Source organism: Moschus berezovskii, chromosome 7 (assembly GCF_049115385.1).
Source record: "Moschus berezovskii isolate FMDL1 chromosome 7, NW_MosBer_1.0, whole genome shotgun sequence".
In the NCBI taxonomy this organism is placed as follows: Eukaryota; Metazoa; Chordata; class Mammalia; order Artiodactyla; family Moschidae; genus Moschus; species Moschus berezovskii.
The window spans coordinates 70,416,305-70,437,988 of NC_142466.1; the positions used below are offsets into that span (position 1 = coordinate 70,416,305).

General features: G+C 41.9%; 2 protein-coding genes across 7 annotated transcripts in view; both read right to left on the reverse strand.

Moving 5' to 3' along the window:
• Window positions 1-4,398: 4,398 nt before the first annotated feature.
• TRMO (tRNA methyltransferase O) lies at window positions 4,399-16,081 on the reverse strand. 6 transcript variants are annotated; one of them, XM_055427110.2, is made up of 6 exons: window positions 15,951-16,081; window positions 14,929-15,063; window positions 13,549-13,723; window positions 12,428-12,585; window positions 8,761-9,399; window positions 4,404-5,152 (listed from the first exon to the last, which is right to left on the reverse strand). In XM_055427110.2, the coding sequence occupies exons 3-6, from the start codon at window positions 13,575-13,577 to the stop codon at window positions 4,893-4,895; spliced, it is 1,086 nt and encodes a 361-aa protein (XP_055283085.1). In that variant the 5' UTR covers window positions 13,578-13,723; window positions 14,929-15,063; window positions 15,951-16,081; the 3' UTR covers window positions 4,404-4,892. The 6 variants fall into 6 exon arrangements, with proteins under 6 accessions (XP_055283088.1, XP_055283083.1, XP_055283085.1 ...); XM_055427111.2 differs by having other exon boundaries at window positions 14,929-15,078; window positions 15,951-16,065; XM_055427108.2 differs by lacking the exon at window positions 14,929-15,063 and having other exon boundaries at window positions 4,402-5,152; window positions 15,951-16,063.
• Window positions 16,082-18,669: 2,588 nt separating this feature from the next.
• The window catches only part of HEMGN (hemogen), a 34,223-nt gene continuing 31,208 nt past the window's right edge, over window positions 18,670-21,684 (reverse strand). The window contains exon 5 of the mRNA XM_055427896.2: window positions 18,670-19,415. Coding sequence (XP_055283871.2) covers window positions 19,309-19,415 — 107 coding nt within the window. The 3' untranslated portion in view covers window positions 18,670-19,308. The remainder of the gene's footprint in view (window positions 19,416-21,684) is intronic.

Below are 21,684 nucleotides of genomic sequence, written 5' to 3' on the forward strand. Positions count from 1 at the left end.
CGTGAGGAAGGGCCGGAGCTGGGGATGGTGTGCAGGCAGTGAAGGCAGCTCCTGGTACATGTACAGTTTCAGGAGGGAGAGCCGGGTGGGCAGGTGGCATAAAGTCACCTGGGTCCTTAAGACGGGGGCACTTTGTGACAGTTCCCTTAGCAAAACATCCCACAACTGGCTAAAAGAAGTCCATTAAAAGAAAATTCTATAATGATAATAATAATAATAAAATAAGGCCTTCCATACGTTGGACTTTAAGCACCCCTTGATTCTCCTGAGTCAGCTTATCCAGTCAGGTAAGCCAGAGCAGACTGCCAGAGAAAGTGTGTTGATGATGACAGGTACAATTTAAAAATGACCTAAGTTGGACCTCCCTGGTGGTCCAGTGGTTGGGGAGTCCACCTGCCAATGCAGGGGACACAGGTTTGATTCCAGGTCTGGAAGGATCCCACACGCCTCAGAGCAACTGGACCCGTGTGCCACAGCTACTGAGCCCTGGCACCCTAGAGCCTGCGCTCTGCAACAAGAGAAGCCACTGCAATGAGAGGACTGTGAGAGAGTAGTCCCTGTTCACAACTAGAGAAAAGCCCATGCAAAGCAACAAAGCCCCAGCACAGCAAAAATAAATAAATCTGTGAGTCTGTCTCTTAAAAGATAAAATGACCTAAGTTTACAGACCACAGAAGAGTTTAGAAAATACTTTCCCAAGCATTATCCTTCTAACAACTCCATAAGGTCAGGGAGGTGGAGATGGGCTCAGTGACTCGCCCAAGGTCACACAGGTAGCACAGGACCGAGCAGAAAGCAGTGCGAGGACTTTCTGAGGCCAGTCACAGTGCTCCCCACATCTCCCATGCTGCGGAGGTGCCAGCAGATCTAATGGGAATGGGCATCTCTGCCCTCATTCTCCTCCCTCTTCATTTAGTGGTTAGATTCTGAGTGAAGCACGCTGTGCTTATGAAGCATCTGTGTGTGTTAGTTGCTCAGTCCTGTCCAACTCTTTGCGACCCCATGGACTGTAGTCCGCTAGGCTCCTCTGTCCACGGAATTTTCCAGGCAAGAATACTGGAGTAAGCTACCATTTCCTTCTCCAATGGAGCATATGGAACCTCAAATAAAGCAGCAGGGTCAGCTGAGCATCTGCCCCTGCACAGGGGAAGGTATGAGAGCCACGCTGGGAAGGGAGCCAACTCCACGGCCAGGTCGGATGAGAGGGATGACATCCTCAGTGCTTGGCTGACCAGCTGTGTGAGTCTGAGCACGTCATTTAACCCGTGGTCAATGTAGGGAAAGCAAGCAGCCCAGTGCCGAGGACCCACTAAAAGTGTAGTAACTGATACAGATTTCATTATAACGGTGACTTCATCGTTTGGGATCGTATCATAAAAAGAAAACTACCAACAAGAGCTTGACAAATGAACGGCTCATCAGCTCAGTTCAGTCGCTCAGTCGTGTCTGACCCTCCACGACCCCATGAATCACAGCACACCAGGCCTCCCTGTCCATCACCAACTCCCGGAGTTCACTCAAACACATGTCCATCGAGTCGGTGATGCCATCCAGCCATCTCATTCTCTGTCGTCCCCGTCTCCTCCTGCCCCCAATCCTTCCCAGCATCAGAGTCTTTTCCAGTGAGTCAACTCGTCGCATGAGGTGGCCAAAGTATTGGAGTTTCAGCTTTAGCATCAGTCCTTCCAATGAACACCCAGGACTGATCTCCTTTAGAATGGACTGGTTGGCTCTCCTTCAGTCCAAGGGACTCTCAAGAGTCTTCTCCAGCACCACAGTTCAAAAGCATCAATTCTTCGGCGATCAGCTTTCTTCACAGTCCAACTCTCACATCCATACATGACCACAGGAAAAACCATAGCCTTGACTAGACGGATCTTTGTTGGCAATGTCTCTGCTTTTTAATATGCTATCTAGGTTGGTCATAACTTTTCTTCCAAGGAGTAAGCGTCTTTTAATTTCATGGCTGCAGTCACCATCTGCAGTGATTTTGGAGCCCCCCAAAATAAAGTCTGACACTGTTTCCACTGTTTCTCCATCTGTTTCCCATGAAGTGATGGTACCAGATGCCATGACCTTAGTTTTCTGAATATGGGTTTAGCTAATTCCAGCCTTCACACACTGGAATAATACCTTAAGCCAACTACAATTTTAAAATGTAATAAATCGAACTCATCCTTCTCCTCTCTATATATATGTGATTGACAAGTATCAGCATTCCCTGTGCTAGTTACTGTTCTGGAGAGCTGGAGCAGATAGGCGGAAAGCCAAAATTACCTGAACAGCTTGAGTTCCTGGAGTTACTCTCCAAGCTAGTGAAAATTATCAGTTCTCAGGGCTCCCCCTACAGGCACCAGAAAGCCAAGGCTAACCTGGAAGGTGGATGTCATTTGTGTCCCTTTCTTTAGAAAAAGTTCCCGAGATGAAAAGGAATAGGTTTACTTCCAGTGATTTCTCTTGCTGAGGGATGGAAGTTCATAACCTAGAGATATGAATTTCCTCACAACAGGACATTTTCTTGCCTAGAGACAAAAGCTCACATGGGGGACTCAAGGATTGGGGGTGGGTAGAGGCTGGAGAACTTGTTGTATGAGAAACAGCTAAATAAAAACACAAAAGGGTGATCTTCTTCACCATCTATGGCCCTGCCAGAGAGTGGAGTTATCAGAGAACAGATCTGATCTCATGTAAAGGAAGAACCCTTTAATAATGAGCTACACAGGGCAGGGGCGAAGGGTCGTCACTGAGGGGCTTATGCAAGGAGAAAAGGCCAAACACTGGGAATACTGAAGAGACTGATGAGCTAGCAGAGAACTAAGCTGGATTATATTTAGGGTTTTAGTTCTAAAACCCTGAGAATGTATATTAAAACCGCAAACAATGGAAAAGTCCTCTTGCTAGAAAGTTGACTGGTATGGTCCCAGAGTTATTTTCTCCATATTAAATAATCAACATTTTGTGTTTCAAAACTTGAAAGTGAAAGTGAAGTCACTCAGTTGTGTCCGACTCTTTGTGACCCCATGGACTAGCCTACAAGGCTCCTCCATCCACGGGATTTTTCAGGCAAGAGTACTGGAGTGGGTTGCCATTTCCTTCTCCAGGGGATCTTCCCAACCCAGGGTTCAAACTTAGGTCTCCTGCATTGTAGGCAGATGCTTTTACCGTCTGAGCCACCAGGGAAGTCACTCAGTCTCAAAGTGATTTTACGGGGCTGGTGCACGGGGATGACCCAGAGGGAGGATATGGGGAGGAGGGAGGTGGCAGGGGGTTTCAAGAAGGGAAACACATGCACACCCGGGGCGGATTCATGTCAATGTATGGCAAAACCAACCAATATAATATTGTAAAGTAATTAGCTTCCAATAAAAAAATAAAAAATTTAAAAAAGATAAGAATTCAAAATCAAAATAAAGGATGGACTGTTACCAATGTCAGTTTCCTAGTTTTAACATTATACCATAGTTATGTAAGACGTTACCATGAAAAGAAGCTAGGTGAAGGGGTCACGGGCCTTCTGCACTATTTTTGCAATTTCCTATGAATTTATAGGGCTTCCCCGGTGGCTCAGCAGTAAAGAATCCACCTGCAATACAGATGATGAGGGCTTGATCCCTGGGTGGGGAAGATCCCCTGAAGGAAGGCATAGCAACCCACTCCAGTATTCTTGCCTGGAGAATCCCCATGGACAGAGGAGCCTGGCGGGCTACAGTCCATAGGGTCACAAAGCATCGGACACACTGAAGCGACTTAGCACACACATGAACCTATAATTACCTCGAAATAAAAAGCTTTTACAAATCAAATTAAAAATACTTCCCCAAGAGGTTCCAGGTAATCTCAAAGAAAAGCCAGTTTGTTTCCAGAATGCAGTGTCATGAGCCACAGATGACTCGGCAAGTATCTACAGGCAGCAGGGCTCATTTCAAAAACATGATCAATTAGCTATTAAGATTTATGGTTATGATTAGGAAACCCTGTGTCATGTTGACAGGTGTCTAATTTGGTTATGCTGATCATAAATCTTCAGCTATCTGGGATCACATCGCTAAAATTACCCATGGGCAATATATTCATGAAGCTGCTTCCCGTGTGGTGCTCACACAGGAATCGTGTACAGACTTAACTACTCTATTTATCTGACCGGAATACAACGATGTGCTTGTGTCTTCTTCCTCCACAACTATGACTGGCAACGAGAACTGCATCCAGTGTATCTCATTCTGCCACTGAAACCCCACTCACCGTAGTTCTCAGAGCACGGTCACAGAATAAATAAGAAATGAACCAGTAATTAAGTTATTTTTCTTGGACTTCTCAGAATGACTTTCTTTTCTGATACAAAGGCATCCAAAGAAATTCTCAAGTCACCATTTTGGAATCAGGATTAAATATATACACATACGTGGGTGCGGGAAGCAAAGTCTCTAAAGATTTTTATAACAACTTTATTTTGATTTGTTAGTTTCTCAAGATAGTGTAACACAGTTTGATTTAGAACAAAATAGAGAGATCAGGCTTTTTCAGACAAAAAAAAAACCAACATGAATGGTTGAACACTATCCTAGCTTCTGCCCAGTTTTACCAAGTACCAAGGACAACTGACTTCTTTCAGAAAACCCTAACTCAGCATCACCTTTGGATTCTTCAGTATTAACTGATCAAAAGCAATCATGATACGATGATTTCTCCAAATTCTATATCTCTTGGTTTATTAAAATACATATTTTTCAAATAAATTTTGTGAACAACCCAAATCACCAAATGAAAGCAGTGAGATCACAAAGTGTCACGTTGCTTCCTTTTGCAAAGAAGGCATATCATTAGCTTGTACTGATAACCCAACAGCCACACCCAAGTCAATTAGGCTGTCTTACAGGCTCCAAGGAGGACACTCACGACCCCAAAGACACTGGGGACTCCGCAGCCTTGCTCATCTGAACAGGCTCAGAAACCAGCTTGATCCTTAGGACTTCTGCAAAACCATCACCAAACCAGCATGTGACATGTGCTGTGTCTACTGTAAAGTAAAAAAGACGATCTTGACAGAACTTCCGTCGATATACAGACCGAGGATCAGCTGACAGCACAGCCTCGATGGCACACCTTGCTTCCTCCGCTGACTGAAAATATTTAAATGAAGCCTGACCAACACCTGCAATTAGAAGAACACAGCTTGGGAATTCTTTGGCAGTCCAGTGGTGAGGACTCCACGCATTAACTGCCATGGGCCCAGGTTCAATTCCTGCTGTGAAAGTAAGATCCCACAAGGCACACAGCCCGCACTGCCCCCGCCCCCGAAAAAAAGACCCCATGACTTAATTATCAAAATCATGCAAGTCAAATTTCAGTACAGTGAGTTTCAATATGGAGGCTGGTTGGATCCTTGAATATCACTTGGAAATCTGCTTAGTCGTCATAAAGAATGTCACCTTCATGTGGTACTGTCATTATATTAAATTTATGCACTCAACCCAAATTCGAAATCTGCTGAGCAAAAAAAAAATCATGGCGATAATTTTCCTTAGTCTCCTAAGCAGGATAGCTGAGCTTTCACTTTTGTGTACCCAAAATGTCACTTTTCTATGCTCAGTGTAGAAAGTGAAAGTTAGTCGCACAGTCCTATCCAACTCTTTTGTGACCCCATGGACTGTAGCCTGCCTGACTCCTCTGTCCATGAAATTCTCCAGGCAAGAACACTGGAGTGGGTTGCCATTTCCTTCTGCAGGGGATCTTCCTGACCCAGAGATCGAACCCGGGTCTCCTGCACTACAGGCAGATTCTTTACCAACTGAGCCACTAGGGAAGCTCAACGTAGACTTGAATTCAATTCCTCGTCATTTTCCTCTCAGAATGGGGGCATGGTCCCCGAAAGGCATGACAGTCCCGGCATTCTCAGAAGGCCACACATAGCCAGAGCACTACCTACAGGCAGGGGAGGGTGCCTCAGGCAGGGGAGGGCGTCACACACCCACAAGTGAAAGCAACGCTACTTTCCATAAGAGAAATGGGAGAGCCCTTGTGAGAACAGCAAAGCAGGTACACTAAGTTCAACACCATCACTGGGAAGAGGCTACCCCATTCCCCAGGTTTGTATGTCAGTAAACAGAAGACTCTTGAGAGCCCCTTGGACTGCAAGGAGCTCCAACCAGTCCATTCTAAAGGAGATCAATCCTGGGTGTTCATTGGAAGGACTGATGCTAAAGCTGAAACTACAATACTTTGGCTACCTCATGTGACGAGTTGACTCACTGGAAAAGACTCTGATGCTGGGAGGGATTGGGGGCGGGAGGAGACGAGGACGACAGAGAATGAGATGGTTGGATGGCATCACCGACTCGATGGACATGAGTTTGAGTGAACTCCGGGAGTTGGTGATGGACAGGGAGGCCTGGCGTGCTGTGATTCATGGGGTCGCAAAGATTCGGACACGACTGAGCAACTGAACTGAACTGAAACACAGGAAACAGAAAAATTTCCTATTTTATAACACTGTGGGTGTGTTATAATTTTTTAAAATACATTACATACAAAACTTAAATAAAAGATTAACTGTTACCTAATTTTTTAATAGCTACCACATAACATACATCCAAACGAAGACCAGGCTCTTTCAGGAAGGCAGGTACTTTACAGAATGTTGTCCCTGTTCAAAATATCATCTGGAGTGGTAGTGGGGGGTGGAGGTGCTGTCTTTAACCTTCTGAAAACAAATTCAGAGTTTAGAAAACAGCCAAATGTCACTCTGGGCTATGTCCAATTAAAAAGTTGGTACGTAAAGTCATGAAATACAATCTCTGGTCAAAAACTGAGGACTAATTATGCAGTGCTAAGATTCCTTTCGTGTATGGTACATAAAATGATTCTAAGGCCACTCTAAAAAGAAGAGTTCCCAAAACACCACACTCTTCAGTAACTGTTTCCTGTAGATGCTCCAGGTCTTCGCTTGGCTATTCATTTGGTGCAGGTGCCCTTCCCTCACTTCCCTGCCTACTTATGTTTCCAAGCTCAGCCCAAATACTTACCCTTTCCTCCAAGAAGCCTTCTCAGATTTCCTCCCCAAGGAGACAGAAGCCTCCCCAGATTTTCTGCTCCCCAAGTCAGAATACACTCTCCTTCCTGTTCCCACAGCACTCTATTTCAGTGCCAATCCCACCTCCCCATTCCAACATCTTTTTATCCTTTCTAGACTCTAAACTTTCTGAAGTCATTTCTTATTTCTGTCCCGGCTCAAAATTCTGCTGCTTTAAATCAATCAGCCCCCATTTTATAGTTACAGTTCATCATTTCTCTTTTTAACCATTTTTTTAAATCAGTAAGACAAAATGTAGGCTCTCAATGAACTGTAGTTTGAAAACACAAAACTTCCCAAAGCAGAAAGCATTTCATAATAACCATTAGACAAGGGGCAAATATATGGTACCTTTTAGGCAGCACTACTTTGTTCTACCACAAAATCCTTTTTTAAAACTGACTTTCCTTGGGAATTCCCTGGTGGTCCACTAGTTAGGACTCTAAGCTTTCACTGCTGAGGGTGTGGACTTAATCATTTGTCAGGGAACTAAGACACTACAAGTCATGCAGGGTGTGACCCCTCCAAAAAAAAAAAACCCAAAAACTTTTCCTCCTCCCACGCACTGTGCTGCTGTTGTTTAGTCACTACGTCATGTCCCACTCTTTTGCGACCCCATGGACTGTGGTCCACCAGGCTCCTCTGACCAAGGGATTTCCCAGGCAAGAATACTGGAGTGGATTGCTATTTTCTTCTCAGGGATCTTCCTGATCCAGGGATCGAACAGGTGTTCCTGCATTACAGGTGGATTCTTTACCCATGAGCCATTAGGGAAGGCCCCCATGAACTAGATGCAGTGATTAAACAACGTTCATAAAACTTTTAAAATAAAGAGATCAATTAAAAAATTAAATGTTCTGTTTAAACATAAAGCCTTAGGATAGAATGAGAAGCACGACCACCTAGTGGCAGGTGAACTCTGACATCTCCTTTGCAACAACTAACTGGCTACTTTTTACTGGAACCACTGAACCCACTTCTTAATGGGCCCTTCCTTCATTCTAGGCAGCTGCTTGGAATCTGCTTGTGGGCTTGAAAAATCAGATAACAATGTTTGTTAACATTATGTATTAAACAGGTGCCAAGTAAAATCCGTGTGGCGGCTCTTCTGCAGTGCTGGGACTTTATAGGGACAATTTCTGTGGTAAGACACCCTTTCCTTCTTACTACTGGGCTCTGTGCCACAGGTTGAGCTATTGGCCACCTGACAGTTAAAATAAAATGAGACATTTCTCTAGTCAGCGAGTGAAACAGATGAAAGAAAATCTACCTAAGTATAGAACAAGCACGACTTAGCGCCTGAATGCCATTTGAGAACTCCAAGAACTACTGCTACAAGTTGACAAGAGGCCCTATTCCTGGGCAGCAGCTGTCCTCGGTAAACAAGTGACTGAGTGGCTGGGACTCTGTGCTGAACAGTTGCTGACTGAAAGCCATCAGATGATGACATTGTCCAAGTTTGATTTTACACTCCTACGTTTCTTTACAAGTCATAATGACCAGTACTCTATATACCTGCCCTCAGAAATACCAATTTGGTCTATGGCCATACCCCCCTGAACATGTCTAACGTCATCCTGGAAGCTAAGCAGGGTCGGGCCTGGTTAGTATTTGGATGGGAGAAATATCAAGTTTGCCAAATCTCCTAGCAAAGGCTCATCTCTTATTCACAAATAAGAAGTGGAAAGTACCTGGTTCACCTGAGCTGAGGTGCTCAAGGTCCATCTCTGCATGAGGAGTAAACCGGACTTCCAAGTTGGCCACGGGGGCCTCTCTCACCCAGGCAGGGACCATGCTGCTGTGGGCTGCACCGGCCACCGTGGAAGGAGCCTTGGGGGACATCTCTGGGCCATGTCCTTCTGGAACCACTGCTTCTTCCCCTCTCTTCAGCCTGTTATCTTCTTGTTCTTCTGAAGGGCTCTTCTCCTGGCTATGTGGGCCACTTTGCTCTTGTGTCACCCTGGGACTGGATTTTTCACCCAACTCTGCTGCTTTCTCCCTGGGCTCAGGTGAGCTTTGCTGGGTGTTTGCTGTGTCATCAGATCCTGTGTTGTTTTCCCCTGAAGTTCTATCTTCAGGACATTTGGGTTTCTCAGTGCAGCGGCAGGGCTGTGATTCCTTGTACCCTGAGAGCTGTTGCCAGTCACAGCTATCAGTCTTGCCTTCAGACTGGGACACAGTTTTTGGTTTATGTTGGTTATTCTGTAAGGTGAAGTCCCCTGAAGACTCAATCAAATTTTGGGGTGAGTCATAATCAGCTATGTAGGGCTTTATGTCTAGTACAGGTGTGCCATGAATCATGTCAATTCCAGAAAGGTATACAGCTCCACCTGTAATGTGAAAAACATCTTAGAAATATTAATAATGAAGAATAGCGCCAACGATTAGAGACTCAACACCATCTGCCTAAACCTCACTAGGCTTAGTCACAATTCCCTCATGCACCAGGCTCCCTTATACCTGGTGCCAATACACACTTCTCTTTCTACCTAGAAACCCATTCTCTTTTTAACCTGTCAGACTGCTGCTTGCTCTTCAAGGCTCTCATGTAACACCTCCTTTACAGAGCCTTTCTGGCTCTTTCAGACAAAAGCGTTCTTTCCTATGGGTTCTGCAGAGGAACCTGTGCCCAAACTTCTCCTGGAGCCCTTGTCACATGGTCTGGCAATGGCCTGCTTAGTCTCTCACCCTAGATAGTGAGTAGGCCTTCGAGCACTAGATGGGGCCAGCTCACCTTTGCATCACTGGGGGTTTCTAACTTTGTTCCAAGTATATCAGAAAGAAAGATAGTTGCTCAGTCGTGTCCGACTCTGAGATCCCATGAACTGTAATCCACCAGGTTCCTCTGCCCATGGAATTTTCCAGGCAAGAATACTAGAGTGGGTTGCCATTTCCTTCTCCAGGGAGTCTTCCTGGTACAGGGATTGAACCCAGGTCTCCCACATTACAGGCGGACACTTTACCGTTTGAGCTACCAGGGAAGCCCAGGTACCTCAGAGTCCTCAGTATTACCTCTGTGGGACTGGTCATGGTTTCTACTGTGGCAAACAGCATCTAAGGTGGCCCTGTGATGCTCATCACCTGGTGGTGTATAATCCCCTCCTCTTGAGTATGATTTGATATCACTGCAGTGACTATGTTATCTAAGACTCCTGCATTTGCTGCAGATTCACTTGAGAGACTCTTCTTGTGGGTTTGATGAAGCAAGCAGCCACGCTGGGAAAGTCCATCTAACAAGGCACTGTGGTGGTCCTGAGGTGCTGTGGGCTGCCTCTAGGAGCTAGAGGCAGCCACCAGCCAAAAACCAGCGAAAGGCCAGGACCCTCAGGATCACAACTGTAAGGAAGTGAATTCTGCCTATGACCAGAGTGGGCTTGGAAGTGGATTCTTGCACGGTCAAAGCTCCAGAAAAGAACTCATTCCACATGACACCTTCACTGAAATTTGGTGAGACTCTAAGCAAGGACCCAGCTAAACTGTGTCCCAACTCCCTAACCCATAGAAACATCATAATGTCTTAAACATGTAATAAATGTGTGCTGTTTAAACTGATAGGGTGTGGTAATTTGTTACACAGCAAGAGAAATATAATATTCCATAATATAATTAAGCAGAACATGTCACCATTACCAAATACTAAGGAAAGGTCTCCTGTTGTCCCACTTACACAGCTGTTGTCCAGTTAGTAGACAGTAGACTCTGCTGCAGAGTCTACTAACTTGACCCTTGGAAAACTGGTCCAATGAGAATCAAAAAACTGTATGTGATCACTCTCGATCCTATCTTCATTTAAGAAAAACATGACTCTTTTAACAAAGGACTCTGATTTCTAAACCATGCTTATTGTGAGTGAACCTGGAACATTGGAAAGAAGATTTTGGACTTTCTAAGTGATTGATTGTGCCTAATGACATCTCCAAAAGACACAGGGGTACAAGTGAGAGTTCAAGGGATTTGAAGTCAGACAAACTCTTGTCTGGATGCTGCTGGGTAAATTATCAAACATCCAAGACCTCAGTGCCCTCATCCACAACAGTCAGACTGCTACTCTATCAAGTCCATGAGCCACTATGAGATAACGCACATGAACACGCTTTATAAACCGCAAAGTGCCACAAAAACACTGGCTATCCTTATACTGCTTACTTATAGGCGTCTATAGCGCTGGGGGGTTTGTCTTCACCTCTTTGATTTGATCTTCCCATTAGAATGCTCAGTTCCTCTGGAGGGCACGGATTTTTATGTAAATTTGTTTGCCACGATATCCCTAGCACCTAGTACTGCTTGACACAAATTCAGTGCTCAGAAAATATGTGTGGGCTGCACAAACAATCATAAAATGTTCCAGTACTATTACCCAAGTTGGTCAGCCATCACAAATCGAGAAAACTCAAGTTGGATTGGCTCTAGAATTTTTCTGGCAAACCTAACCAAGGTCCTGTTGAATATAATCCAGCAAGGGAGTTCAAGCTCTTGGAAAGAACAAATAAAGTAATGGCTCTCATCTTTTTAGCCTGTAATGTACCCTTAGAGCCTTTGTAAGATCCTCAAAAAAATATCCCACAGTGAATCCTTCTCCTTTGGCCACTTTACAAACAAGCAAGCTGAAGCCTGAAATGTCCCCTGATTCCCCATATACCTGCCACTCCATCTTCTGCCTCTTTCACAAATGTGCTGATCAGGTTGGAGGGATTTGAGAACCGGAAGCTTTCAAAAATGAACAGCTCAGTAACATCGTTATACACAAGCACGCAGTTAAAACTAATCTAGTATCTACACAGGTTCTCCCACAATCTGACAGATGTTCAATCTATGGGGTCTTCATCCCAGCCCTCTGCCTCATGTCTCATTGGACAGCAGCACTGCAGCTAGGATGCTTGTTCATTCCTCGGGGCTGCAAGGAAAAAATGACCGACCACCCCATGTGCTGACCATATATGCACGTGCAACCAGTTGCTGTGCGTTAAATTTTGAGCGTGTCCAATTATGTTTAGATCATTTTGTATTTACAGAATTTCGAGTTAGAAAAAATTTGGTTGCTAATTTAATGATTGTGAAATCTTAAGAGTTATTTTGAAATAATAACTTCTGATAAGTGCAGTGACATAAACTAACTCTGAGCATCTTATGAGAGCTTATTTCAAAGTGTTTCAGTGCTCACATTCCTTTAATCATTTCGTTCTCTTCAATACCTAGTGGGTCTCAGGGGCTAATACCATTTGTATTTCTGTGAATAACAGCCAGTGCTAAGTACTATGTAAATAAGTACTTGTGTACTAAGTACTTATATAAGTACTTTCATACTAATTTTATAAGACTTCTTTTGGTTAAGGAAAAAAAGGTAAAAGTAGAAATTACCTTCTACCCTTTCCAGTTTGGCCAGGGTCAGTCCTATTGCATTGGGACGATGTGGACTCCTTGTAGAGAAAACGCCAGTCTTTGCACCATTCAGCCTAGGAGGCTGTACTTTTGCCTTACAGCTCAAATGACCATTTTTGTGAAAAACAAACAAAATCCTATTGAAAATAAACCAAATTACTGAGTAAGAAAAGAAAACAAGGAAATTAATCTATCATAATGATATGGAGGAGGAAAAAACTGTAACTCCTCACAAACTAAAACAGAAAGAATGCCTTTAATGGTATTAAAATATGATCAGTGGTGGGGGGAAATGTTGGGATGAGGAAGAATGAACGGAGACAAAACTTAAGTGATGGCAAATAATGCTAGTATAACACTGGCCTTAATATAGCTAACACTTTACTTAAAAGTATAAGATTTCTAAGGTCTCTTTTGTCTTTTAGGAAGAGTAGACTTAATAATTCACAGGTCTAGAGCAAAGTTCACAAACTTTTTCTTTAAACAAGCAGCTGGAAAATATTTTAAGGTTTGCAGGCCAAACAGTCTCTGCTAAAAATGTTCAACTCTGCTGCTGCTGCTGCTAAGTCACTTCAGTCGTGTCCGACTCTGTGTGACCCCATAGACGGAAGCCCACCAGGCTCCCCCATCCCTGGGATTCTCCAGGCAAGAACACTGGAGTGGGTTGCCATTTCCTTCTCTGTAGCACAAAAGCAGCCACTGCCAACACATAAATGAATGCTCGTGGCCAGGTTCCCATAAACTCACTTACAAAAACAGAAAATGAGATGGGTTTCCTCCATGGGCCATAGCTTGCTGACCCCTGGTCTAGAAGACAGAATAATGACCCATGGGCAGAATGAGGTCTACAGATTTCAGCTCAACAGAAGTCATCCATCACAATTAGAACAACTGCAAATGAAGTGTGCCCCCTCAGTGGATCCCACACTTCCCTGAGGGTGTCCAAGTTATGCCAACATTCCCATTCATGTCTATAGTCCATGAATCCCATGCAATAGATAATGGTGGTCTGGATGGCAGTCTCCAAGTGTATTTCCAACTGGAGTACTCAGAGATAAGTTCTGGTCCAGAGTACCATTTCTAACTATAAAGCAACTTACCAAACATGAGAAAACTGTTCTAAGCCCATCAAGGAATGTTCAGGATTATTAAAGATGCTTTTTCTAATCCTCAAACAAGCCCGTGAATGGCTACAAATGGATGGTTGCCTTGGAGTACCATTCTTGGCTGAGAAACAGGATTCCAAGTAACCAACTGGCTCAGTTAAAAGATTCCCTACAGAAGAAAATTAGGTAAGAAATCATTAATCAAAAGGTCAAGTAGAATGAAATAATGCCATTTGCAGTAACACAGACAGATCTAGGGGCTTCCCTGGTAGCTCAGTCGGTAAAGAATCCCCCTGCAATGCAGGAGACCCTGGTTTGATTCCTGGGTTGAGAAAATCCCCTGAAGAAGGGATAGGCTACCCATTCCAGTATTCTTGGGCTTCCCTGGCGGCTCAGAAGGTAAAGAATCCATCTGTAACTAGGGAGATCTGGGTTCAGTCCCTGGGTTGGGAAGACCCCCCAGAGGAGCCCATGGTAACCCACTCCAGTATTCTTGTCTGGAGAATCCCCATGGACAGAGAGCTTGGCCAGCTACAGTCCATGGGGTGGCAAAGAGTCGGACATGACTGAGTGACTAAGCACAGCACAGCACAGATAGACCTAGAGATTATCATGCTAAGTAAACCAGACTTCATGCTAAGTGAGAAAGCCAAATACATGATATTGCTTACAGGTGGAATCTAAAAAAAGTGATAGAAATAACTTATTTACAAAACAAATAGACTCACAGACATAGAAAAGAAATTTACGGTTACCAAAAGGGGAAGAGGAGAATAAATTAGGACTTTGGGCTTAACATATACACACTATTCCACATAAAACAGCCAAAAATGACCTACTGTACAGCACAGAGAACTATACTCAATATCTTATAATAACCTATAATGGAAAAGAATTATAAAAAGAATACACACATAACTGAATCAGTTTGCTGTACACCTGAAACTAATACATTATATATCTACTATATTTCAATAAAAAATTTTAAAAATATACAAATTTTTAAAAGAGAAGGCACAATTTTCTACATAATAGTGTTAACACAATATATTAAAACCCACCATCATTATTTTTCTTTACCAAGCAGGCAAAAACAAACAAAAAAAGGCCAAGAAAAGATGTAGACGTGTTTTCTTTAACACATTGACTTCATAGTTTTAAAATCTACCAGATGTTTTGTGCATGCGTGTATGCTCAGTCGTGTCCAACTTTGTGACGCCCTGGACTATAGCTGTCCAACTTTGTGATGCCCTAGAGTATAGCTGGCCAGGTTTCTCTGTCCATGGAATTTTCCAGGCAAGAATACTGGAATAGGTTGCCATTTCATACTACTGGGGATCTTCCTGACCCAGGGATCCAATGTGCGTCTCCTACCTTGGCAGGTGTATTCTTTACCACTGAGCCACCAGGGAAGCCTCTACTAGATGTTCAGTTCACTTCAGTTCAGTCGCTCAGTCATGTCCGACTCTTTGCAACCCCATGGACGGCAGCACGCCAGATGTTATGCAACTATAAAACAAGATTCTTAAAACATTCATAGTGAGTGAAGTCGCTCAGTCGTGTCCGACTCTTTGCGACCCCATGGACTGTAGCCTACCAGGCTTCTCTGTCCATGGGATTCTCCAGGCAAGAATACTGGAGTGGGTTACCATTTCCTTCTCCAGGGGATCTTCCCGGCCCAGGGATCGAACCCAGGTCACCCACATTGGAGGCAGACGCTTTAACCTCTGAGCCACCAGGGAAGCCCCCAAAAAGTACATATAAATATCCTCATCATTACATATGCATTGTTATATCCTTTTAGATAATAAACGGGCAAGAACATGAGTGAAAGGAAAAATTCATTTTTAGAAGACTTACTGTAATTCAAATTCTATGCTACCATAACTATATATGTGACCTTGGTCAGGACTATGGAGTATTTCAAATAGAGGGAATAAGGTGCACAAAGTTAAATGACAAATTTTCTAGCATAAGAAGGGAACACAACAGTTTGATTGACTGGAGTGTGAAATATAAGGCAAAGAATAATAAAAGATGAGGAAACGGGTTGCATATAAGATGCTTTTAATTGAAAACAACACAATACATGAAACGAACAAGTTTTAAGCAATAAAGGGAGTGCATGGGGTCACAGTACACAATAGTTCTTAGTGCACGTGGCTGTTCTACCAAGACCTTGCCAACTTCAGCCACCAAAGAGCAAGAGAGATGACATCATCCCGCTCGCCTCAGACACATCACGTGGTCGCCTGAGCACATGATCCGTAACTTCGCAATAAATAGAAAAAACGACCCTTGTCCATGCAAGGTCTCGTATGTCCCGTCCCCCCTCTGCAGTGAAAGCGGTTCCCTGCTCTTAACACGCGCAGAACCGCCAGCCTCTTAGAAGTTACCTGTCTCCAGGGCCGGCTTCACACACCCGCACGGGGTCGCTGTGGCGCGAGGCCTGGACTCTTTCAAGTCGCGCATGGCTACGGGTCACACAGGCGCCACCCAACGCGTTCAAACCTTCCGCTTCCGGTTTCCCTCCCTGGCGCCTGCGTAGTAGCTGTGCCGGCGGATGGCGCCAAGATCGAGCACGCGCGGGGCGGGGGCGCTCGGGGAGTGAGGCGCCGGGCCGGCGATGTTAGAGGCTACCGCTAGGTGGCGGTTAGAGGTTGGAGGCCTTATTCGGCTTCTGAATCTGTGTCTTGTGCCGTCACGCGCAGACTCGCTTCAGTTTTAGGGTCCAAGTTACCACCCTTTCCATTGAGAACAAGTCGATGAAGATTTATGCATAAAGATACTCGAAATATAAGCAACCTACTCATCCAACGCATGACGCTAATTTTTAAATAAAAAGAATATGTATATGCAGTTATCACATAGAGAGATGATGGGATGTTAGAAAATGTTAATACTTCTTGAGTAGTGGGAATACAGAGATGGTCGTCTATACTTCTCTGTATGCTCCCAATTTTTCCGTAATGAAAAGTATGTTTCGTCAAAAAAGAAACCCAAATAAACCTCGTTTCAAATCTAATGGATGTGTAGCTCTACACCAGACTAGGTAGAGATAAGAAGTGGGGACTATTCCTTGTGCTCCGTACCTCACGAGAACTGAGGCGAGAATAAAACTGAGTCAACGGCCATATCCATTGGGATTGCAGTGGTTGTTCTGGGGAAGCTCTAAAAAGTTGAGGGCCTACAAGAATCCGTTTACAGTCCCTGTGATGACCAGTTACCCCTGCAGCGCTAGCCTGGCCTCTTACGTGTGTGTGTGTGTGTGTGTGTGTTAGTCGCTCAGCTGTGTTCGACTGTTTGTGACCTCGTGGACTGTAGCCCGACAGGCTCTCTGTCCATGGAATTCTCCAGGCAAGAATGCTGGAGTGGGTAGCCATTCCCTTCTCCAGGGCATCTTCCCCACCCAGGTACTGAACCCAGGTCTCCTGCATTGCAGGCAGATTCTTAACCATCTAAGCCACCAAGGCCTCTTACCTACTTACTGATAACCTCATCTCATACCTGTATATTTATAAAGTTTCTCTGTATACTTAATTCTACTTCTGAGTTTTTTATCCTGTTTTTTTTTTCTTGGGCGGGGGGAGGGAGACAGACATATTGCCTGCAAAACAAATTATTTAAGATCATAAAACTCCACAGATTTAAAAGTTTAACAACCATGAAAAGCTGTTCCTAAACATGTTCATTTGTCATGAACTAATAGACCACTATCAGAAAATAACCATTAGAAGGAGTCAAAGATTTAGAGAGGCTTGTGGATTTTAAAACAAAAACTTTAAAAACTGATAAAATTCATACCCCTACATGTCCTCTGATAGGTTTTTTCCATGTGAAATTTGGAAAAGAATTTTATTCTTTATTCTGTTTTCAGGAGGGAACAGTTCTGGGCAGCTATGAAACAAAAGTAAGTTGATAACTGTTGAGGTCTTTGCACGATGTAAAACTGGGGCCGTAATGGCTGCAATTTTCCACTAGATGGGGGTGTTGCTAAAAGTGATAGTCGCTTTGTGGCCCAACAGAGATAATTTGCCTTCTTGACCTTAATACGCACGCCAAAAATACGATACCAAGTGTGACGTCTTCTGAAATGCATAGAAGACTTGGAGACATTGATGAAGTAGACAGCTACTTGATTTAAAGGAAAAAAGTTCTCTTTATGGAAAGCAGGAACTTAAATATGTAGCACTTTCATTACATGATTTGCAATTTTTATTATCTTGTCTAGAGGATATATGATTATATAAATAACCATTATATGTGATTATTTGTAGTTTATGATACAACCTTTTCTCTAGAGGTAGGATCTAGGAATCTGCCTAAAAAAAAAAAAACCCTAAGTGATTCAAAGTAGGTGTCTGCCTACACTTTGAGAAACACTCCTCAGTATAATGATTCCTTTTTGTTTTCTTAGTTGCAGCCCGGAGGATCTTTGTTGTGCTGTTCAGACTTAGGTGCCCCGTGGCATATGGGATCTTAATTCCCTGACCAGGGATCAAACTGCGTCCCCTACACTGGAAGATGGATTCTTAACCACTGAACCAGCAGGGGTGTCCCAGCATAATGATTCTTAATCTTTCATTTGAGTGAAGGATCCTTCTGAAAGTCAATTAAAGCTTTGGGTCTTATCACACATCATATTAGATTTAATATCATAAGATTCATGGATTTTAAAGAACAACCATTGCACCCACAATAAAACGAGGATAGCCCAAGGTAGGGCTAGGTGGATTCTTGCCAAACTTTAATTCTGCTATTCCACATGGACCCTGCATTAACTGTAGTACATTACATGCAGTTCTTGAACATATCTGGAATTCACCCTTCTCTGTGTCACATACGATAATGCTGCTATCCTCACCTATAATACAAATCTTCTCCAACTTTCAAGGCTCCATTCGTGTAATTTTTTCAGGTCATTCCGGCAAAAAAGTGAGTATTCCCTTGGTTGTATCTTCTATCCAAAGAGCATTAGCATTACTCTCTTCTTTTGTAATTATTTGTTTTATGTTTTATTCCTCCACGAGACTAGATTAAACTCCTAGTAGGTAAGGACTTTGCGTTATAGGTCTTTGGACCCTCACAGTGCTTACCATGATGCTGTCCACACAGTTAAACATGTATTAATGATTTAATGTACATTTTGCACAATTACAATATTTTAAAAGTAAAAATAGAAAATCAAAATTCAAATATGCAAGTACATACATCACTCGAAAATATCTTTAAAGAAGTCCTAGAATGATAAGAATTGTTAAAATTATTAAATTACTAAAAGCTAACTGAAGCCTGAATAAAATTTTTATACTATTGTTACATTAATAATTGATCAAAGTTTACAAGAAAACTATATACTTCCCCAAATTTTAATTGCTCAGCCTTAAAAATGGAAAAAAGGAGGGCTTGATAATTTCCCCCAAGAGCAAACATTTCTTTGATTAATTCTTAAGGGGAGTAAAACTGTTAAGTCTGTTCCCACCACTGTCCTCTCCCCAGATTACACATACATACACATATGTGCAAACACACACGTGCACACACATACACACTAGAAGAATATTCTCTATGTGGTAGAGCCTAAGAAAAAACATTAATTCTCGCTTTCAGATATAGTCTATATATCTATAGGCAGGGGAATACAGTTAAAACACTAATGAATATTGTAGAGATTTCTACCATATTTTGAGAAAATCACACATACGCTGTACTATGACGTGTATTTGGTTGGATGACTATGATGGTTGAACATTATTAAAACAAAACATAACTATAGATGTCATTTTCTGGGTTACTCTCTTGAGGCACAATTGGAATTTCTATTATCTCTGGTTCTTCTGCTTTGTGATTTTCCTTCATTTCTGTAAAATAAAAAAAATGTGAAAATAGATTCAATGAACGGTATTGGGACAATTGGGTATCCATTTGAAAAAAAAAACTACCTCACACTTTGCACAGAAACAAATCTCAGATGAATTAAACATTTCAATATTAAGATACAATAAATGTTGTAGAAACAATAGAATATTTCTTTAATCTTAAGATTTTAAAAGCCTTTCTAAGCAGACCACAGACTAAAAGCCATAAAGAAAAAGATTGACAGGTTTGAATCATTTAAAACTAAAATCATGAGAAGTTTGAGTGACTAAAAACTAACATCAAAATTTTGGTCATATAGATGTCCAAACCTCTGTAAACAAAGTTAAACCACAAACAAGAAAAATGTTTATGACTCAACTTATATGTAGGCAAAGATTTAATAACTATTATTTAAACAGATTTTTAATCAAAAAGATAGATATCCAAAATATAAAATGGAGCAAGTATTCAAACAGATGATTCTCAAAAGGAAAAACTTGAATTCATAATAATCTTAAAAGTAAGCCTGGTAGCACAGGTCATCAAAAAAAGTGGAAATTAAAACAATTAGGTTGGTTGGTCTTTAAAAACCAGCAGATAGGCTCAGATTTTTAAAACATAATCATGTGCAGTGTTGGCAAGGGCATGGGGACTAGGCACTTACATAAATTCTTGGATTCTGTGAATTGCTACATTTGGGCTAGTCTGACTGAATGTATCCAGACTTTAAATGCTGGTACCCTTTGGCCCAGCAATTCAATTTCTAGGAATTTATCCAAGGAAGTAATCAGATCAACTTAAGCTTCCAGTGCCTTAGTTTCCTTATCTATAAAATAGGGACATATTATTCATCCATTCAGGTTTCTAACATTGAATAAAGTAATTCACAAAAAATGTTTAATAGAGAGTTTGGCATATAGAAAGTGCTATATAAATTTTAGTTAAACAACCGTTACTTCCCACGATGTTCATTGAACATTGTTATAACAGTAAAACTTGGCAGTAACCTAGGTGTTCCTCATTATAAGGACTGGTTGAAAAAACTGCTGTGTATATAACATAATACTGGATGACTGTTACAAAGATGTCATTAGGATGGCCACAATATACATGGCATGTGAAAAAAGCAGGTTATAAAATAGAATGTATCATACCATCTCATTTGTTAAAACAAAAACTTAACATTGGGGATCAGAGATAGGAAGTGGTATCATAGGACACTTTATAGTCACTTAGATATTGCTTTAATTTATTATAATGAACATTTATAACTATCATTATAGCAATTTTATACTCAGCAAAAAGGAAGACATTTCTATTTGTTTGGCAAGACAAAGAGAAAACAAGATAAGCATTAATTGCCAAAAAACATAAAATCATTAATTAATTGCCTGTCTTAACCTCACTGGGTTTAGAACAAAACCCTGAGAATCTGGCGCTATGTTGATTAGAGTCGCGTCTCCAGCAGGGGACTCCTGTCAATACAGGTAGTGTTTCTTTTTTTTTTAATTATTTTTTATTTTTTTAATGTTCATGTCAGATACTATCTTTTTTTTTTTAAGTAGAACAGTTGTTTCTATTTTTTTTCTACATATGCAGCATATGCAGGTAGTGTTTCATATGTCTGCTTTTACTGTAATTTTAAAAAGGTGTTTCCTCAAAACCTATATTGCTTGGAACCCAACTTAAGCCCAGGTTTTTGTTGCACTCATATTTTAGGAGAAAGAGAAAATAAGCTACCAAAGGAATTTCTTTAGAAAACAATTCCCTGGGGATAGACTGCTAGTCTCAGCCCCATTTTCTACACTGAGAACAGTACTGAACAAGGAGAACCAAGGCTCTCAGTTATGTCCCTGAGACAAGTAAAATTGAATAAAGGTCACATTGCTTTTAAAATATTATGCTTTTCAGGGACAAATATTGAAATAGAAAGGTAAGCCTGTTAACTCCTATAACAACAAGTTCCTTAGTATCAGTATCCTATTTTATGTCTTTGTATCTTTCTCAGTACCTTGTACCATGAATTTACTTGCCTTTAGTTTGCCAGGAAATGATAATTTTCTAGAAAAAAAAACTTTAACTTTATTCACCAAGATTTTGTGTTAATATAAATGTAATTGTCCAAAATATTTTGCACATAATTGACTCTACATAGGGTTCATTTTTCTTCACCTACTAAAGCTTCCCAAAAGGCATAGTATGTACAGGTACCCACTATATACACTTATAGTTTCAATTATTTTCTTTAAATTACGTAGAAATATACCAAAT

Bases quoted from the DNA above. Each gene is read 5' to 3' on its own strand.
- TRMO (XM_055427108.2), bottom strand. From the start codon at position 16,026: ATGCGCGACTTGAAAGAGTCCAGGCCTCGCGCCACAGCGACCCCGTGC. The intron at 12,586-13,548 runs GTAAGTTGCTTT...TATTTTCAATAG, and splicing joins GAACAGTTTTCTCATGTTTG to GATTTTGTTTGTTTTTCACA. The intron at 5,153-8,760 runs GTACTTTCCACT...TTCTAATTGCAG, and splicing joins CCTCAGCTCAGGTGAACCAG to GTGTTGGTCAGGCTTCATTT.